Below are 16,766 nucleotides of genomic sequence, written 5' to 3' on the forward strand. Positions count from 1 at the left end.
CTTCAGGGGCCCACATGGCTTCATTCTGTGGCCGTCTGTGCTCGAGTTGCCAGTGTGTGTGGCTCCCAGGAGGAGCAGGTGATGGGGACAGAAGTGCCCTTTCCTTTCCCTGCTCCACGTGTTGGTGATGCAAGTGCCTTGTGGCATCTGTCCTGGTCCACCTGCGAGGGTGGTCGTGGTCATCTGCTGGGGCCCTCTCACTGGGCCTTGCTGAGGGCCCGTGGGTGCCTCGGCCCAGCCGGCAGGGGGTGGGGACATGTGCCCAGCACCCTCCCTCCGCTCCCGCCCGTGTCAGCGCCTGTGCGGTGGCTGCGTGGGCGTGGGCCAGTCTCCCCGGGTAAAGCTCCTGCAGCTGATGGGACGGACTGGCATCTGCTGTTTGTCGGGTGCGTGGGCCTCTCCCCGCGTCAGTTCTGCAGTTCCCCGAGTCCGTCTGGTTCTCAGTGACTTGCCCGCTGTCCCATGTGTCCAGGGGTGAGGGCCGTGTCCGGCGGCTGTAAGCATCCCTCCCGGTGGGCTTGCTCTGCCGAGGGTGCCTGCCGGGGACAGAGGCTCGTTAGTGGCGCCGCTGGGGGACCAGTCAGTGCTGCCTGGCGCTCACCTCCCTGCCCCAGGGCGGGCGCCTCCGCTGTCGCTTCTCTCTGTCGGCCTTCAGGGCGTGTCCCTGTGGGGCGAGATCCCTTCGTAGATGGCGGGTGGGTCCCACCGAGTCCCAGAGCACCGCACCATGGCCCACGGGAGCCACACGGCCGGTGCGTCCGCGCGCCTCGTGCCGCACTCCCTGGTTCTCCTCCGACCTTGCGGCAGCTTCCCCAAGTCTGAGCCTCGAAGGCAGGTTCTCCTGCGGAGCCTGTGGGGTTTGCCCCCTGTGCCCGCCGTTCCCCGGGCACTCTCTCTCTGGGCACCTCCCCCGAAGGTCCAGGGCCACTCGATTCAGGAGAGCAGCTCTGGTGGCCCCTCCTCAGGTGTCTGGGGACTGTGGGGCAGCCAGGGCTCGGGTTTCCGGTGACCGGATGCTGGTGTGGCGAGGCCTTTGGGCAGCAGCGTGGGCCTCCAGCCTGGTCCGCGGCCGCCCAGCCCCCACAGGAGAGCTCCTTGGGGCTCCGAGAAGGGGGTGCCATCACCGGGGGTGGGTTCCCGCACTCCTTTTTGCCTACCGTCATGGGGTCAGCAGTTCCTGGGCCAGGGTTCGGGCCGGGAAGTGTCTGCCTTTGGGGCCCTGGCCCTGCGTGTGGGGAGGAGGCCCTTCCCGAAGGCTCCGCAGCGGGCCCTGCAGAGGGACGGGAGCCGCAGGGCCTGCCCTCGGGGGGACGGGCCCTTGCCAGGGCTGAAGGGCGGGCGCTCAGACCTGGGGAGACGTGTGGGCGTGGGGCCTGGTCCTGGGCGCATGCACCTGCTGTGACTGCCCAGGGCTGTTCTCACCCGGGACCCAGAAACTGCTTGGGGCTGTTCTCTGTGGCGTGGGAACTGCCACCCCCAGATAAGCTGGCCCAGTGTCTGTGCTTCCTGCCCGTCCTGGGGCAGGGGCAGGCCCTTGGGAGCCGTGGGCCCAGAAGCAGGGGCGTGGAAGACAGGGCCTCTGGGCCCAGCTCCACCCCCCGGGGGCCTTCAGCAGTCCTGTCCCCATCACGCTGGGCTGCAGTGTCTCCCAGAGGACACACAGCAGCGGCTGCACAGCTGTCCCCACTGTCCCTGCTCTGGGGGAGACGCAGGACCTGGAGCTCCTGCCAGCCTCGGCGTGGGCGGGAGGGCGTGCACGCCAGCCAGCCAGCCCTCAGCTCCTGGGCACTTTTCCAGTAACAGGCCGCCTCTGGAAGCCCTGGGACAGCAGAGCCCAGGACGGCCTGGCCACCACCACCGACACCTGGTGACGTGATTGAAAGTCTTCTCGGGTCCAGAGATGTTAGAACGCACTTCGTAGAGTTCCAGCACATTTCAGCAAAACGTGCCCAGGAAGTGTTTGGGAAGAGATGACCGTCATCAAAGAGAAGACAGAGTTCTCCCGGGGGCCCAGCCCTGCCCCCGGACGTGCCCCTGCCCCACAGTCACGCCTCACTCCGCAGCGGGCATCAGGAGGCACTGGCTTCCGTTTCACTTTTGTTTCCAATGTGGCATGGTTTGTAAAAGAACCGAGAGACCCAGCCCGTCCCGGGTGTGCTGGTGGCTTCAGATGGCCACGTGTGTCGGCAAAGCCTTGTTCTCCATTCTCACGTGTCACTGTCACAGGGGCACTGTCCGCCACCGACAGGCAGCGTCTGTCTCAGGCAGCCTGGCCTGTGGGCGGCACCCGAGTGCCCTGCTCTAAGGGGCTTTGTCCTGCGGTGGGGTCACCTTTCAGAAGGGTCTGTGACGCAGAGAACTCTCAGAATGTCGTGACATTTTGAATTCCCCACTGTCTCCCAGGGTCGAGGGACATTCTGGAGGGTGTGGCATTCAGGGAAGGCTTCCTGGAGGAGGTGGGCCTGAGCGGCGCCTCTGTGTGTGGCTGTTGGGAGGACACGAGGTGCCGCTGTTCTGCACGGGGCCCTTGCCCTGCCAGCGGTGCCCTGAGCCGCCCTGGACGGGCTGGGCGGAGCCGTGACAGTCACCCGCTGTCTGCAAAGCGTGGCAGATGTTGGACGGAGTGTGGGATCCGCCACATCCCCTGCCCGTTGCCAGAGAGCAGCCTGCGGGACTCCTGTGTGGGCAAGGACGGGGAAGGCGACCTGGGGCTGGCGGGCACGTCCACAGGCCGAGGGCCAGGGAGCGGGGCTCTTCCACGGGGTGCTGGGTCTGGGGTCCCCGGGAAGGCCACCAGAGCACAGAGGAGTGAGGAGGGAGGGCCCGTGGCGGGACAGCCTCCCTCTCCCCACAGACGGTCAGGGTGGGGCACCCGGGTTTCTTTCGCTGCCGGGGTGACACGCGGTTTCTGAAACGGTGCTGACCCTGCGTCGTCCCTGACACCCCTCTGTCCTGCCCCCGCCCCCGTCCTGTGCTGGCCCGCCCACCCCGTGCAGTGACGTGCTCCTGCCGACACTCCGAGCTGCTCTCCTGACCCGGGTCGGGCCTATGGCCAGATGGCCCGGCTGTGGCTGGTGGGGTGCTTGGTCCCGGCGGCACTCAGGGCCACAGCGACCTGGCACTGAGGGAGGATGAGGGCCTCGTGGTCTCCACAGTGTCCCCACACTCGGGCACCAGGTTTGTGTGCGTGGAACCCGCCCACGAAGGTCACAGCACCACGCCACCTGGGACTGGCTGGGAGCCTGGGTCTGCAGCAGGTCGCGTCGGCGCCCTCAGGACGTGGCCGGGTCGTGCTCGTGCCCAGCCAGGGCGTGTGAGGACCGGGGCGTGTGGGTGCTGCAGAACCCACAGAGCCCAGGCGGGCAGCCCCGGGCTCGCAGGCCGCCCTCATGCGGGGCGGTGTTTGGGGCTGGCTGTGTCCACTCCACTGTGTCCGTGGGACAGCTGCCCCCCTCGGCAGTGGGAGCGGGGTGGGGGTAGCAGGGGACACAAGGGGGTGTGTGCACTTCTTCAGGCCTCACTGGCCCCGGGTGAGGGCTGGAGCTGGGTCTCAAGGGCTTTTCTAATTCCCCCCTGGGCTTTGACCTTGAGACGGGGCCGGACTTCAGAAGAAAGCATTAGCCACACGTGTGTCTGGCCTGCAGCCAGCCTGTCCTGTCCCCTCCTCTGCCGCCAGCCCACGTGGGACCTGCTGCCACCCCGGGCAGAGCAGCGAGTGGCTGTTGTTCTCAGGGCCTGGCCTGGCTGTGTCCCTTCCAGCCAGTGTCACGTGTGGGAGCCTGTGTCCCTCAGCCTTCGTGCAGGGGGACAGCAGGGGCTGCGGGGCCGCTCCGCACTGGCCCAGGCACGGCCCCGGCCCGTGGCTCTTGTCCAGACATGACCCGTCTTCACGCAGGGTCACCTGTGGTGGAGTCAGCCTTCCCGGGTCCCTGAGTTCGAGGGACGGCCACAGAGGGGCCCCACCTGGGCTGTGCACCCCGGGAACGCCTGTTGGGGGCCCTGGCAGGCGGCTGTTGCTGCTGCAGCTGCCGTCAGGACCGGCGAAGTGTGGGGTGGTGCACAGTGCGGGGCCTGCGGCCTGACGCCGTCATCACCAGGGCTGGACGTCTCAACTCCGGGGTCTGTGGCAGCAGATGAGGCGGTGGCCGCGGTGCCACATGGGAGCGCGCGGTCGTGCGGCTGAGTGGAGGCCGGCTCTTCCCTGCGGTCCTTTCAGAAGAAGCCCCACTATCTCTGTGCCCGGGAGGCACGGGCGGGGCAGCCTGGGAAGAGCTGGGGCGAGGGCTGCCGACTCAGCTCTGGTTCACGGAGCGCAGGTGGGGTTGGTCAAGGGCGAAGGTGAGTCCCCACATGGCTTGTCCTCTTCCCTTTCCGGGGAGTGTCGGGGGCAGTGGAAAATGGGGCTCCCCTCTCTGCCCTCCTCCCGGGGGTGCTGCTCTGTCGGGAGACTCAGGGAGGGGTGCCCAACCGCACTGCCCCCCGCTGAGTGGAGGGAAGGGCGTCGGGGCTCGGCCCACTGCCCGCACCCCTCCTTGGGCTCACGGGCTCCCCCGCCCAGCCCCACCGCTTGTTAGCTTCTGGTGGCGGCTAGGCGGGCGTCCCCGTGGAGGGTCCCTGTCAGGGAGGCCACGGCTCTGACGTGTCCTCAGCCCGCGGTCCAGGGCTGGCTGAGACTGTGGCGCATGTCAGTAGCGTGTCCCTGACCGCTCAGGAGGGGACGTCCACAGCCTCGTCCCGTCCACGCTGCCTCGTCATCTGTGGAAGGTTTCTGTGTGGACAGACGTCCTTTTCATGGCGGGGCTTTGACAAGTACCCGAGTCAGGTTGCAGGTTGTGAACTGAAAGTGTAGCCGTTTAGGAAGAAGGGAAACTCTTCCAAAGTGGTGGTGCCCGGTCGGCCCCGCCCCACGTGGGTGGGCTGTAGGCTCTGCCCCTGCCTGTGCTCACTGGGGCGGGGGGCGGCCCTTGTGGCCGTGGGTGCCCCGCCGCCCCGAGGGTGCTGTGCACGGGGACCCTGACGCCGAGCGCTGTGTGCTGAGCTGCCACCGTGCGTCCACCCGTTGCGTGTTTGTGCCGCCCGTTCTGGGTGTGGGGTGCCTGCTCTGATGCGCTGCGGCCTCAGCTGCCTCTCTCCGGCTCTGCTGCCTCTGAGCTGCACGGCTCGTCTCTTCGGAAGGTCAGAAGCAGTGGGTTTTGATGTTATTTTCTTCGGTGTTTTGATCCTTCGGTGTCCAGAGTGTTGCAGTTCTAGCTTCTGTGTTTCAGTGTGACCGGCATGGTGTCGAGTTGGGGTAGTTTTGGGCTGCGATTCGGGGCACCCAGTTGCTCTGCCTCAGGCTGGAGACCGCCCTGTCCCCTTGAATTCTGTCGCCTTTCTGTCTGCAGCCAGGCTGTGGTGTCCGGGGCCGCCGGGTCCCCGGGGCCCGTGTGCCTCCTTCTGCCCTTCAGCGTTCGGCCAAGTTCCCCGCTGCCCTCGGAGCCTGGTGTGTCCGCCTCGGGGAGATTTCACACCGCAGTCCCGAGAAGGCCGCGCTGCTCCCCACGCGTCTGTGCCTTCCCGAGGGTGGCCGTGGTCCTTCGCGTCTCTGAGCGGCTCCGCGGCCCCCGCCGTGTTGTCTGTGGGCTGCCAGCTCGGGGGTGGGAGCTGCTCCTTCGTTCCCGAGGTGGCTGGTTTGTGTCTCCGCTGTTCTGTTCTTGATTAGCCTGCCTGTAAGTCTATCAGTTCTATTGATTGTGTCAAAAAAGCGGACTTGATCTCATTGCTTTTGTCCTATCTAATGTCGATGTGATTGATTTCTGCTCGTCTGATACTCACTCCCCGCGCCTCCCTTGGGGCCGATCCGCTCTTGTCAGATGGCAGACCGCGGGCTTTCTCGCGGGCGTCCTGGTTGCTGTACACCCCCCCCCGCACCGCCCGGCTCTGGCAGGTCCACACGCCCTGTGTCGTCACTGGTTAAAACTGTTGCTAGCTTTGCCATTTCTCTTTTTGCTGACGGTTGTTTGGAAACACGCCGTTTGATTTGCACATAACGGAATTTCCGGACAGCTTTCTGTTCCCTGTTTCCAGGTTAAGCCTATTACGGTCAGAAAGTGTCTGTCTGTGTGTCTCTTGCTGCCTCACAGACAGGCTTTGGGTCTGAGCTGCCCCCCCCCCCCCCCCGCCCACGGCCTGGCTGCGGGCCTCGGGCCCTGGGTGGGGCGTGCATCCCGCTGGTGGTCAGGGTCCCTGCGGACGCTGGTCAGGGAGCCCGTGGGCGCTGCTGTCGGCCTGCGCACCCTGATTGCCAACCTGTTCCGCCGACCACAGCAGGATGACAGCTGGGGGGGGACTGTGGGCTTGTTCACCTCTCTTCTTGGCTCCATTCTGCTTCTCATTTTTCCTCCTGAGGTCTGGGGGGTGCGCACGTTTCGGGGCATTTGTCGTCCTCACCCGTCCAGCCCGTTAGTGTAGTGACGGTGTCCCTTCGCTCCGCTGTCACGGGCGTGGCTGCCCTGCCGTCTCTCGTCCCGGCGCCGTGATGTGTTTCCAGGTCCTTCACTGATGGGTGCCGTCTGCTTCCCTACGTGGAGTGGGCTTCCCGTGCCCGCTGTGTGGTGAGTTTGCTCCTGACCTTCTCTGCTCTGGTCTGAAAGGTTACAGCTGTCCCCCCGCCAGGACTTTGGGGATGATGCGGGCGGTCTGCAGCCTGCACGCGGCGCCACTGGCCGCCTGTGGACAGTGCCGGGCGACTGGCTTTCAGGTCGCTGGTCCCGAGGGTGAACGCCACTGTTTCTGGGTTTGAGCCTCCCGCCTTGACGCTCCCGTCTGTGCTTCCCTGTGCTCCCCCCCCCTGCGTCCGCATGTGTGTTTGCGTGCCTAGTGCCTCTGCTGTGTGTGGCGTGCTCAGCTGTCCACGGCCTGCCTGCAGAAGGGTCGTCATGGCGCGTGTCACCGGCAGACCAGGGCCTGCACACCCTGACGATGCTGCTCGAACGCTCAGCTGTCCCTTGGATGATACTCGGGTCAGGGAGGAGGCAGAGGCCACTTCTGCTGGCCCAGGACCCCAGCCGAGTGTCCCGCTCTTTCCCTGCACTTTTCGGAGGTGGCGCCGCACCGCCTTCGCTCCAACGGGCTCTGCCGTTGCTCTGCCGGGGGTGGCGCAGGCCTCTGGGCCCCTCTGCCGTTGCTACGGGTTCTGCAGTTCCGACTCTGTTGTGTCCCCGGCGTTTTCTTTTTCATGAGCGTGTGCTGGGACTTGCTGAGATTCTGGGGACTCTCGGCGTGGAGTCACATAACGCCAGGGTTCTTCAGGCCCACGTCCCTTGACACTGTGCCGGCCCCGCTTTGGCGCCCTGCCCGTGTGACTGGGCTGCTGGACCAGCCTGCAGCTCTGTTTCCCTTGCCGCCTTGTCCCCTGCATCCGTTTGTCTGGTGCCCGGTCCTCCAGTTCTCCCTGCTTCCCTCTCGGCACCCAATCTGCTCCCCACCCCACGCCCTCCTGTGTCTCTCAGAAACCCCACGGGCGCTGTGGTCTCACTGGGCGGGTGCGTCCCTCTCTGTGTGTTGTGCCTTGGGCTTGAAACTCCCGCCAACGCTCCTCCTCCCTGCGAGTTCCGTCCACTCTGTGTCCTTGCTGGCCGGGTTTTCTGCTGACCGGTTTTCCTTGTGGTCACGGTCAGGGGTCACTCACCCTGTTTTTCATACGTCTGGTGAGGTGTAATGGTGAGTTTTGTAGTATCTGCTCTCGGTTTGATTGCTTCCCTTTGAGGAGAGTTGAGCTTCGTTCCAGAGGCAGTTCACACCCTTGTGGCACCTTTGACCTCCGCGAGGCTTGTTCTGAAAACCCCGTAGGGCACCTCCCCAGGAGCCTCGGCCCCGGCTCGGATGCAGCTGCTCAGGCGTGGTCCTCCGTGTCCTGGGGGCTTGGCGATCTGCAGGCAGCGGCCAGGGCTTGGCCTCGGGGGCTCAGCCTGTGCTCGCCGGCCAGGGACTGGGCCCGACGTGTCCTCGGAGGGGCACCCCTGCAGCCCCAGAGCCCCGGGCAGCCCCCGACGGCACCGTGCCGTTCAGGGTCCTGGCCAATGGGTGGCGTTTGCGGCTCTGTCGCGCTGTCAGTGCTGGCTCCTCGGGGGCCCCACCTCGTCGGCGCTGCGCCCGTGCGGCCACCTGCGCTCTCGTGCCTCTCGCACAGACCCCCGTGGGCCTGCCCAGGTGCACAGCCCCCGCTGCCCGGCTCCGGTCTCCGTCTCCACTGTGACGCTCTGCCCGCCTGAGGGGCCGGCTGGGGAGGGGGTGGCTGTGGCCTCAGCGCTAGAACTGCCCCATGGACGCACGGCGACTGTGGCCTCCCCTCCCTGTCTCCCCGCAGCCACCCGCGTGGATCCCAGGGACCTGCAGGAGCTGTTCCAGGAGGCGTCAGCCAGTGTCTTCCACATCAACTCCAGTGGTGAGTCTAGCCGCGGCCCCACCCTGACCCTGGGCCGCCGAGGCGACCCTCGGGGTTGATGTGACCCGGTGGTGCTGGTGCCCATGGCCTCCCCAAGCCCAACCACGCTGCCCTGTGGCCCAGGCTCCGGCGTCCCAGGATGGGGTCCGGCAGGTCAGTGTGTCCGGGCTGCCCCCCACAGTGCTGCTCCTGCTCCTGCTGCACTGGCTCCCCCCTCACCCCACCCCCATCCTGCTGGCGTGGCCTGGAGGAGGCCCCCCCGGGAGGGAGAGGGTCAGGGCCTGTCTCAGGCTGTCGGACTGGCGGCTTGCTGGTCACCGAGGCTGGGGCCGGGGGCGAGTGTCCGCCAGGACAGCCCCTGCAAACTTGGGACACGCGGGCAAGGGCGTTGACCATGCCTCGTGGGTGAGGGCGGTGTTTGCTCCAGAGCCCTGAGGTCGGTCGGGGCAGTGAGGGTGCTGACCGGGCAGTGGGGAGGGGAGGGCAGGGCCCCCAGGTGGGGGGCAGGGCCCACGGAGGCAGGTGCCTGGGAGCCCCTGGGCCCCGTGTGGCCGACCCTGTGTGGTTGTGCTGTGCTACCCCCTGGGGTCCTGGCGGGGTCATAACCACACCGACAGGCCCCGGCCTGCCCCTGCTGGGTGTGGGCGCACACCCCGAGTCTGGGTACCACTGGGTGGAGGGGCTGCTGCTCCTGACACCTGCCCCCTTCTCTCTGCAGTGAGCTCCTTGGAGCAGGGCCTCCGGTCCCTGGGGACATCGAGTGACACTCAGCAGCTGCGGGACAGTCTGTGAGTGAGTGCCCGTGCGCAGTGCTCCTGGCGGTGTGCACGGCTGTGCCCTCCGCCCGCCTCTGTGCCACCTGCCCACCCCCCGTGTGGCAGCCACCTGGACTGTGCACGTCCCATGCACCTGTGGGCCCGCTGGCCGCCACCTGGAGCCTGAGGCTGGGTGGAGTGAGGCTTCGGGGCCGACTCCTCCCCTCCCTGGGCTGTCCCCTTGGTGTTCCCTCTGAGGTGCCCAGAGGCCGCCCTGGGTCTGGCCAGGGAGGCTGCTGGTCGGAGGGTTGGCCGCTGACAGAAAGGCCACCCGGGGCCCTGGAGAAGGGAGACCTCTGCAGGGAGCCCGCCTCCCCGGCTGGCACAGCGCGGGGGCAGCTCTGTGTTCGCGCTGCCCTGGGCCTGAGGCTGCATCTGGGCCCGTCCTCTCGGCCACCTCCTAGCTAGGGGGGTCCTGGCTGTCCCTGCCGCTTCTCGGAGCCGGCGCAGGGGGTGGGGGACCAGACGCACTCTGAAGGGTGTGGGCTGCAGCTGAGACCCGGGTCCCTCTCCCAGGCAGCCCGCGTCCTAAGCCTGACCAGGCTCCGGCACCACTGGGTTCCGAGCAGGCTTGAGGAGCCGGGGCTGCACTGGGCCCCGTGCACGGCGTGGGGTTGCCATGAGCGCAAGGGGCAGGGGTTCCCTGTCTCCTCCACTGTTGCCCAGCCTTGCCCCCCCCCCCCACTCTGGGGACCCACAGGTGCCCCTGGTGGGAAGAGACCGTAAAGCCCGTGGCTCTGCTAGACCCACCCCAACGCCCCCGCCCCGACCTTGGCCGTGGGAAACAAAGCCGGTGGTGGCCCCTGGCCGTCGTGTGGGTAACAAGCATCTGACGGCCCGCCCCACAGGCAGGACCCCAGGGGACCAGCACGTGTCCATGTGGTTCTGTGCCCAGCCCCTTTTCCCACCAGGGCACAGTAGATGCCTGACTGCCGTGGTCCCCCACTGGCCCCGTGTCCACGCAGGCACCTGGCTAGACCCCCAGCAGGAGCCCTGTGGTCTGGGAAGTGCCCGGTGCCCCGCTGCACTGAGCTCTCGGCCAGGTGTCCCCGGGCCTGTCTCCCCCTTGACCCCTCCTGCTCTGGGATGGGCGGTTCTGGCAGTGTCCTGCCCGCTGCGTCCTTGTTGGGGCCCACCCCTGCCCTCAGTCCCTCGGATCCTGCCAGCGACCTGGAGGAGCACAGGTAGAGTTATTCCCACTTTCAAGATGAAAACACTGAGGCTCCTGGATGTGTGGCTAAGGCTGGAGCTCTCTGGATGGACGGGCCTGACCCGTCCACCCCCTCCCAGGCTGGGACTAGCTCTTCCGAGTCCGGGGTCCAGAGCTCAGGGCAGCAGAGGGCCTTTTGCAGATTTCACATGTGATTCTGGTTTTTATTTTTGCTTCCTTTTCTCTAAGTGCACGTTGCTCTCTGATTAGGGAAGCAGTGTGCTCACTGTGGCGTTGGGACCCACAGGTGTCCCAGGTGTTCCCGGCGGCCTCTTCTCAAACCCCTTGAGCTTGGCAGACTTGGGCTTATGTGGGTAACATGCCGGCACGTGTGCTGGTTGAGGCTCCGGACGGGGGGTGCGGGGGAAGCTGCCTGGCCCAGTGCCGAGGCCGGGCCGGGCTCTCGTGCCCGGTGCTGAGAGCAGAGCCCTGGGGACAGCCACCGGCAACCTGCGTCTGGGTGGGGGCCTTGAGAGTTGCGTCCCGTGTGGGTCAGGCAGGCGACGTTGTCAGGCCCCGGCCCTCTCGGGTCTCCTGGGCCGCCTTGTCTGGTTGGTGGGAGGATGACGTCACTGACACGGGTCTGCAGAGCAGACCTGGCCCCTGGGTGGTCGCCGACACGGGCTCGGCCCGCAGGGACCCAGTGTCCCCGAGGCAGCACCCTTCCCCAGTCCCACTCTCGTCTGCCTCAGCCTGCAGGTCCAGAAACTCCAACTTTAGTGCCTTCCTGCCCCCATGTACACCCCACCCCCAGCGGGGCGGCCCCTCACCAGGGAGCCGTGGCTTCCCGAGCTGCTGTGACCCCATTTCGTGGGGAAGCTGGTGCGCCTCCTGGACTGTGAGCGTTTTTTAAACGACTGGAAATGAATGTTCGGTTGGTTGCCAGCTCTTTTTTCTCCACACTGGGAGTTGCCAGCTTTTTCATTCTGCCAAGTAAGGGCGTGAAAACCGCACACCCTCTTCACTGTGCTGCCGCTCCCTCGGAGCAAAGAAGGCCGGGTCTGCCCGAGGGCGTCTCCAGCCCCAGGCGAGGACAGCCCTTCCTGCGTCCGGGGTGGAGCTTGCGGGCCTCCTCCTCGCGGCAGCTGCCCCATCAGCGCAGCTCGGGGACCTGCTGGGCCCCCTGCACAGGCGTCTGGACAGGCCCAAGTTGCTTGGTTGGTGGTCTCTCCCCAGTCGGGCCCTGTGGCAGCTGCCGGACTGCATGTCTGGGTCCTGGGCCACGTGCTGCTGGCGGTCAGAAGCCCAGGATCCCCACGGGCAGTCGCCTGTGGGCAGCGCCCTGTGTCCTCAGTACTGTGATGGTGCTGCCAGGAGACCCGCTTTGAGGTACGAGGGGCCCCACCCCGGGCACAGCAGGGGTGCCGGGTCCCGGCTCCGGCTGGGCCCTGGGCTCTCGTCAGCTGTCCTTGGTGGCAGGCAGGGCCTACAGAGAAGGCGCCCCTGTGCTGGCCCTCGGGTGCTCAGCCCCAGGGCTCTGGGTGGCCCCAGCCCTTCCAGCAGGAGTCTCACTGTGCACCTTGGCATCTGGGAGCCCCTGGGACAGTCAGACCGTGGAGGGGCTGGCGGGGCGCCTGGCCGCAGCGTCCATCCAGGCCGAGGTCTGTGCTGGCTCGGCCTCCATGGACTCCGCTCCCTGCACAGGTCTGCATCAGTGGGGACCACACCTGCCTCCGCCGCTGGTGGGGGTCTTTGTTGCCATGGGAGTAGCATCAGAGCTGCATGTGCTACTTCCTGGTGCCCCAAAGGGCAGATACCCCAGCAGGGGTGGGCTGACTGCACCTCTCAGCCCTGTGCCCTCCTACAGTGCGCCCTCGGCTTGGGCCTTGCCCTGCCCCGCCCCTCCCTTCTCCCCCCCTCCCTCGTCTCCCCCACCTTGTCTCCCCCATCTGGCCTCCCCCCGTCCCGCTCGGTCTCACCTGCCCTGCCCCTCTCGTGGGAGGGGCACCTCAGGTCCTCTCAGCTGTGCTGCCCCAGGGCTCCCGGCAGCCGTGTGGCCGACGGGTGGCCCATGGGGGGGCGGAGTGCTGACGGACCAGGGCTTGCCCGCCTCCATCTCAGGCCAGCTCGGGCCCCCTTCTGTCCTGCCTGTTTTCCCCCTCGGTGAGCTCCCTGTGTGCCCTGCTCACGTGCCTGGACTTGGGTGTGGTGGCCTGAGGGGTGCCAACCTCGCCGGCTGCGTGCTCTGCGTGGGGGGTGCAGAGCGGGCACTTTTGCCCTTGCCCGGTGCGCCAGCAGGAGGCCTGAGGGCTGGGTTGGCCCCTGGCGTGGTTCCATCTAAGGGGTCACCGTCGGCTGCAAGCAGGCGAGGGCTGGTCTCCCCAGATCCCTCCAGGTCCCCAGAGTTCTAAACCCTGTGTCTGGGAGGGAGGGCCCCGCCTCACCTGCAGCTCTGCTCGCCACAGGCACTGGGCCCAGCAGGAGACCAACCACACTGTGGCCGCCGGCGCTGGCGCCGTGAAGCAGATGTCGGAGCTGCTGCGGGGCTGCTCCCGGGTATGTCCCCCGGGCCTCGAGGGGGCAGCGGTGGGGGCCAACTCGTGTGAGCGTGGTGCTCAGACGGGTCTGGGTGCAGGCGGTGCCGAGGAGGAGGGTCTTGCCTGGCCTCTGAGCCTGGCTGCCCAGGTGCAGAGCCGCAGCCTCAGCTGCAGGGGGCACCGTGAGGCGCGGGCACCGCCTGGTGCCTCGGAAAGGCCCTGCTGGGAACCGGTCTCGCCGGTGTGCGTGGCAGTCGGTGTGTGGTGGTGAGGGACCAAGTGCACGTCGGAGCTGCATGGAAGCCCCCCAGGCTGGGTGGGCTTGTCCGTGACGGGACACGGGGTGGGGAGTGGCCTGACCATCCAGGGAGCCGGCGGGAGGCGTGGGGCAGGAGGGCACCAGGAGTGCCCGTAGTGGTCTTCGTCCCAGGGCACCGAGGCGGCGTGGCTTCGTCTGTGCTGCTGCTGTGTGGGGGAGGGGAGGGCCGGCTCGGTGGCCTGGGGTGGCCCTGGCCCAGCAGAGTGGGCGGTCCCAGGCTGCAGTGCTGGCTTGTCCGCTCCTGCGTGCGGCGGTATGTCTGGAGTGCCTGCTCCAGGCCAGGCTGGAGTCCGGTGGGGGGGCAGAGGCCGTGTGCCAGGGCTGGGGGCAGTGGGCAGTGTGGTCCCAGGAGCAGCAGCATGGAGCGGTGAGGCGTGTGGGCCCTGTGGGGTGTGGCCTTGAGCGGGCCATGTCGGGCCGGGCTGGGTCTCCTCAGCTGTCCGATGGGGTCGGCACGCTTCTCTCCAGCGCGGATTGTTTGGGGGACCAGGAGGCTGTGCTGGTCACAGCAGCGCTGGCTGGCTCCGAGGTCAGGGTGGGGGACTGTGTGGGTGGGGCGGTGGTGGTGTCTGCGGTGACGCGGGCTCTGCGGTGGAGCCCGTGTCAGCATTTGAGGGGGTGGCGGTGATGGCAGGCGGGGGCGGGCCTGGTGCAGGCACTGCCGGGGGCACAGTGGGGGGCTGGGGCCCTGGAGGTGGGTGCAGTGCAGGCACCTCGGGCCTGTTTCCGCCGCTCTCTCTGCAGCAGGAGCGCCTTCAGCTGGACCGCCTGAGGACTCAGCTCTCGGAGGCCATTCAGCGCTATGGAGCGGTGCAGAGGGTGAGGCGCTGGCGGTGGCCGGCCAGGCGCCCTCAGGCACGCACTGTGGTGTCTGCTCCCTGGGTTGGGCTGGTACTGCCCCCTCCCCCACAGCCGAGGGAGGACCAGCCTTGTGGGTGTGGGACAGCCTTGGCGGCTGGTGGGGCCCCAGGGAGCGTGCAGGGGAGGGTGGTGGCCTCTGGTGCCACCCAGAAGGCGTTTGCATGGCAGCCCCCTCAGGAGGAGGGAAGCTAGGGGTCACGCCCTCTGGTGGGCAAGGAAACAGACCCAGGGACTCCGTTGCTGGGACAGGACTGTCCCCCAGGGGGTTAGCAGAGCCCGGCCAGGCGCCTGGCTTTCCCAAGGCCCCTGGGTGCTGCCTTCCTCTGGGCGAGGCCACATGCTGCTTCCCGTCCATCGGGCCGTCTCTCCTCTGCTTCTGTGCCGCTGCCGACAGAACATTGCAGAAAGGTCCCAAGCCGTGCTTCCCGCCGCGCAGCCGGGCGGCAGACAGCAGGTGGGTGTGGGGACTTAATGGCGGGCCGGGGGCGTGAGGGGCAGCACAGAGTCCCCCTGGCGCCCCAGGAACGAGCAGGAGGGGCTATAGGCGGGGCGTCTGCTTAGACAGAGGGCCTTTGGGAGAGTGGGCACTGGACCTTGGGCCTCTGGGCTCACTGGACCCCTGGAGCACAGTTCCCTGTGAGTGGAGGCTGGCGGACCCCCAGAGGAGTCTGGTTAGAGCCCTGGGGGAACGAGGGTGGGGGGTTGGTCGGAAGCCACTGGAGGAGGCAGTGGCTGAGAGTCCCCAACACTGGCCGGGTGCTTCACGTCAGGGAGGGAAGAACCCTTGTGACGAAGAGGATACATTTATCTTGTCTCTTAAAAACCACCTTTAAGAGGCCCACTTTCACTCACATCATCAGAGCGTTTTGGGTAAGAAAGCTGAAGATAAAATCTCGAGGGCTGAGGGAAGCCTGAGAAGAACGTCTCGTGATTTCTAAAGGAGTAGTAAGACTCGATCTGACTTCCTCCGAGAGCCGAGGGCAGCGGTGGGCGGTGGGAAGGCGCCATAGTGCCTCAGAGAAGGTGGCTGCCGCACGTGTGGGGTGCACCGGTGCCGCCGAGACCACCGCCCATTCGTGCCATGCTGTGGGGAGGCCCTCAGTCCCTCACAGCAGCCCCTGGACACGCACGTCAGCACAGTGCCCCCTGGGCTCGGAGGCTGTGTTTCCAGAGGACTTTTCAAAGGAGAGAGCAGCCAGCGGTGCTTGGGAGAAATTGCAGATGATTGGACGGCTTTAAAGGCCGCTGTCTGCGGGGTGGGGGGTCCTGGCAGTGCCTGCCGCCTGCGTCGTCCTCTGAGCCCCTGCTGGGTGGCTGGGAGCCGCCCGCCTGTCTGCAGTGGGCCGTCTTGGCCATGGCGGCTGCAGCCCCAGCTGGGTCCCGGTGCGCCTGGGCTGGCTCCTGCCCTGTGCTCAGTGCGGCAGTGAAGAGGCACCTCGCCCCTTGGGCAGCTGGAAGTTTCCTGCCCGGCCCCCACCCAGGAGAGCTGCCCCTTGCTCCTGGGCCCAGCTCCCCTCTTCCATATGGGGGCGGGGGCATGGCCATGCCAGTTCTGGCTGCCTGGCTCTGATAAGTCTCCAGAAACTTCCATCAGGTAGTAAGTGGAGTCATGACGGCTTGAGAGGCTGGTGATCAGCTCGGCTGCTGGACGGAGGCTGTTTCTCCAGTGTGTGACTGGCCCGTGCCCTAACCCTGCTCTCCGCCCCAAGGTTGTGGATGCCCCCCCGCCCCCCGCAGAGTCCGGGGTTGGAGCCCTGGAGGAGGTGGCCTGCTTCCTGGGGTGGGGTGTCGTCCCAGGCTCCAGGGATGACCCCCAGGGCTTCGTCTTTCTCACGGGAAAGTGCTCACTGCCCGGCCCCTCTGCCGAGTCACGTTGGGCTGTGGGTTTCCTTTCTACGTGTCAGGATGGGCCCCAGCCCCTGGGCCTGGAAGGAGGAGAAAGCAGCCTTTGTGGGCGCCTCTGAGCTGGACAGGCATCACAGGGCGGCCCCCGCGCCGGCCCCTGCGCAGTGCCAGCGAACCGCTGGTGGCAGACCCAGACTGGGCCTTTGTGAGGAGGACAAAGGGGTGCTTTCTGGTCCTCTCGGGAGGGAGGGGCTGAGGCCAGGTCAGGTGGCTCAGCCACCTCTTCCTGCCCTGTCTCTCATCACGGGCTGCTGGGGAGGGTGGCCTGGCAGCATTTGTGCAGCAGGGTGGGCTTGTGGGGTCCCAGTCACCCCACGTCTGCACCACAGCCTTGGCCTTGGGGTGAAGGTCTGGATCCCAGCCTGCAGGTGAGGAAGCCGAGGCCTGGCGGCTACGGCTGGAGCTGCCGGCAGGGCCAGGCTGCAGCTTTGGAAGGGGCTGGACCACCAGGGCCCACTCAGCTCACTTCCGCCTGCCCACCCCTGGAGCGGGGTGTTAACTGCCGCCAGCGCAGGAGTGCTTGTCAATGGGGTTTTCAGATCTTTAATTTTACACGCGTCTATTTATGATTTTGTTTATTTAAAGGCCTCTGCTGACTGGGGGAGGAGGTCCCGCCCCTGGCACCATGTATTCAGGGGGCGGGTCCAGGCTAGTGTGGCTTCTCCGCCCCCACCCTTCCTGGGCTGCATCAGCCACCCTGTCACCGACTGTGGGCGGCGTGACCACCTGCGGAGCCGTGGGCAACGTCACGGAA

At 66.9% G+C, this 16,766-nt stretch overlaps 1 protein-coding gene across 12 annotated transcripts in view; it reads left to right on the top strand.

Annotated features, from left to right (window-relative positions):
• The window catches only part of TSNARE1 (t-SNARE domain containing 1), a 61,526-nt gene that overhangs the window by 12,976 nt on the left and 31,784 nt on the right, over nt 1-16,766 (top strand). For 11 of the 12 annotated variants that reach the window (XR_005085463.2, XM_053661244.1, XM_037166628.2 and 8 more), the window contains 5 exons: nt 8,348-8,425; nt 9,144-9,213; nt 12,856-12,946; nt 13,991-14,065; nt 14,502-14,561. Coding sequence is in view for 11 of the 12 variants with exons in the window: in XM_053661244.1 (XP_053517219.1) it covers nt 8,348-8,425; nt 9,144-9,213; nt 12,856-12,946; nt 13,991-14,065; nt 14,502-14,561 (374 nt within the window). In the remaining variant the exon portion in view is untranslated. Of the gene's footprint in view, nt 1-8,347; nt 8,426-9,143; nt 9,214-12,855; nt 12,947-13,215; nt 13,776-13,990; nt 14,066-14,501; nt 14,562-16,766 lie in introns of those variants that run through there. The other variant, XM_053661246.1, reaches the window with a different exon arrangement.

Source organism: Artibeus jamaicensis, unplaced genomic scaffold (assembly GCF_021234435.1).
Source record: "Artibeus jamaicensis isolate MK-2021 breed Jamaican fruit bat unplaced genomic scaffold, CSHL_Jam_final scaffold_916, whole genome shotgun sequence".
In the NCBI taxonomy this organism is placed as follows: Eukaryota; Metazoa; Chordata; class Mammalia; order Chiroptera; family Phyllostomidae; genus Artibeus; species Artibeus jamaicensis.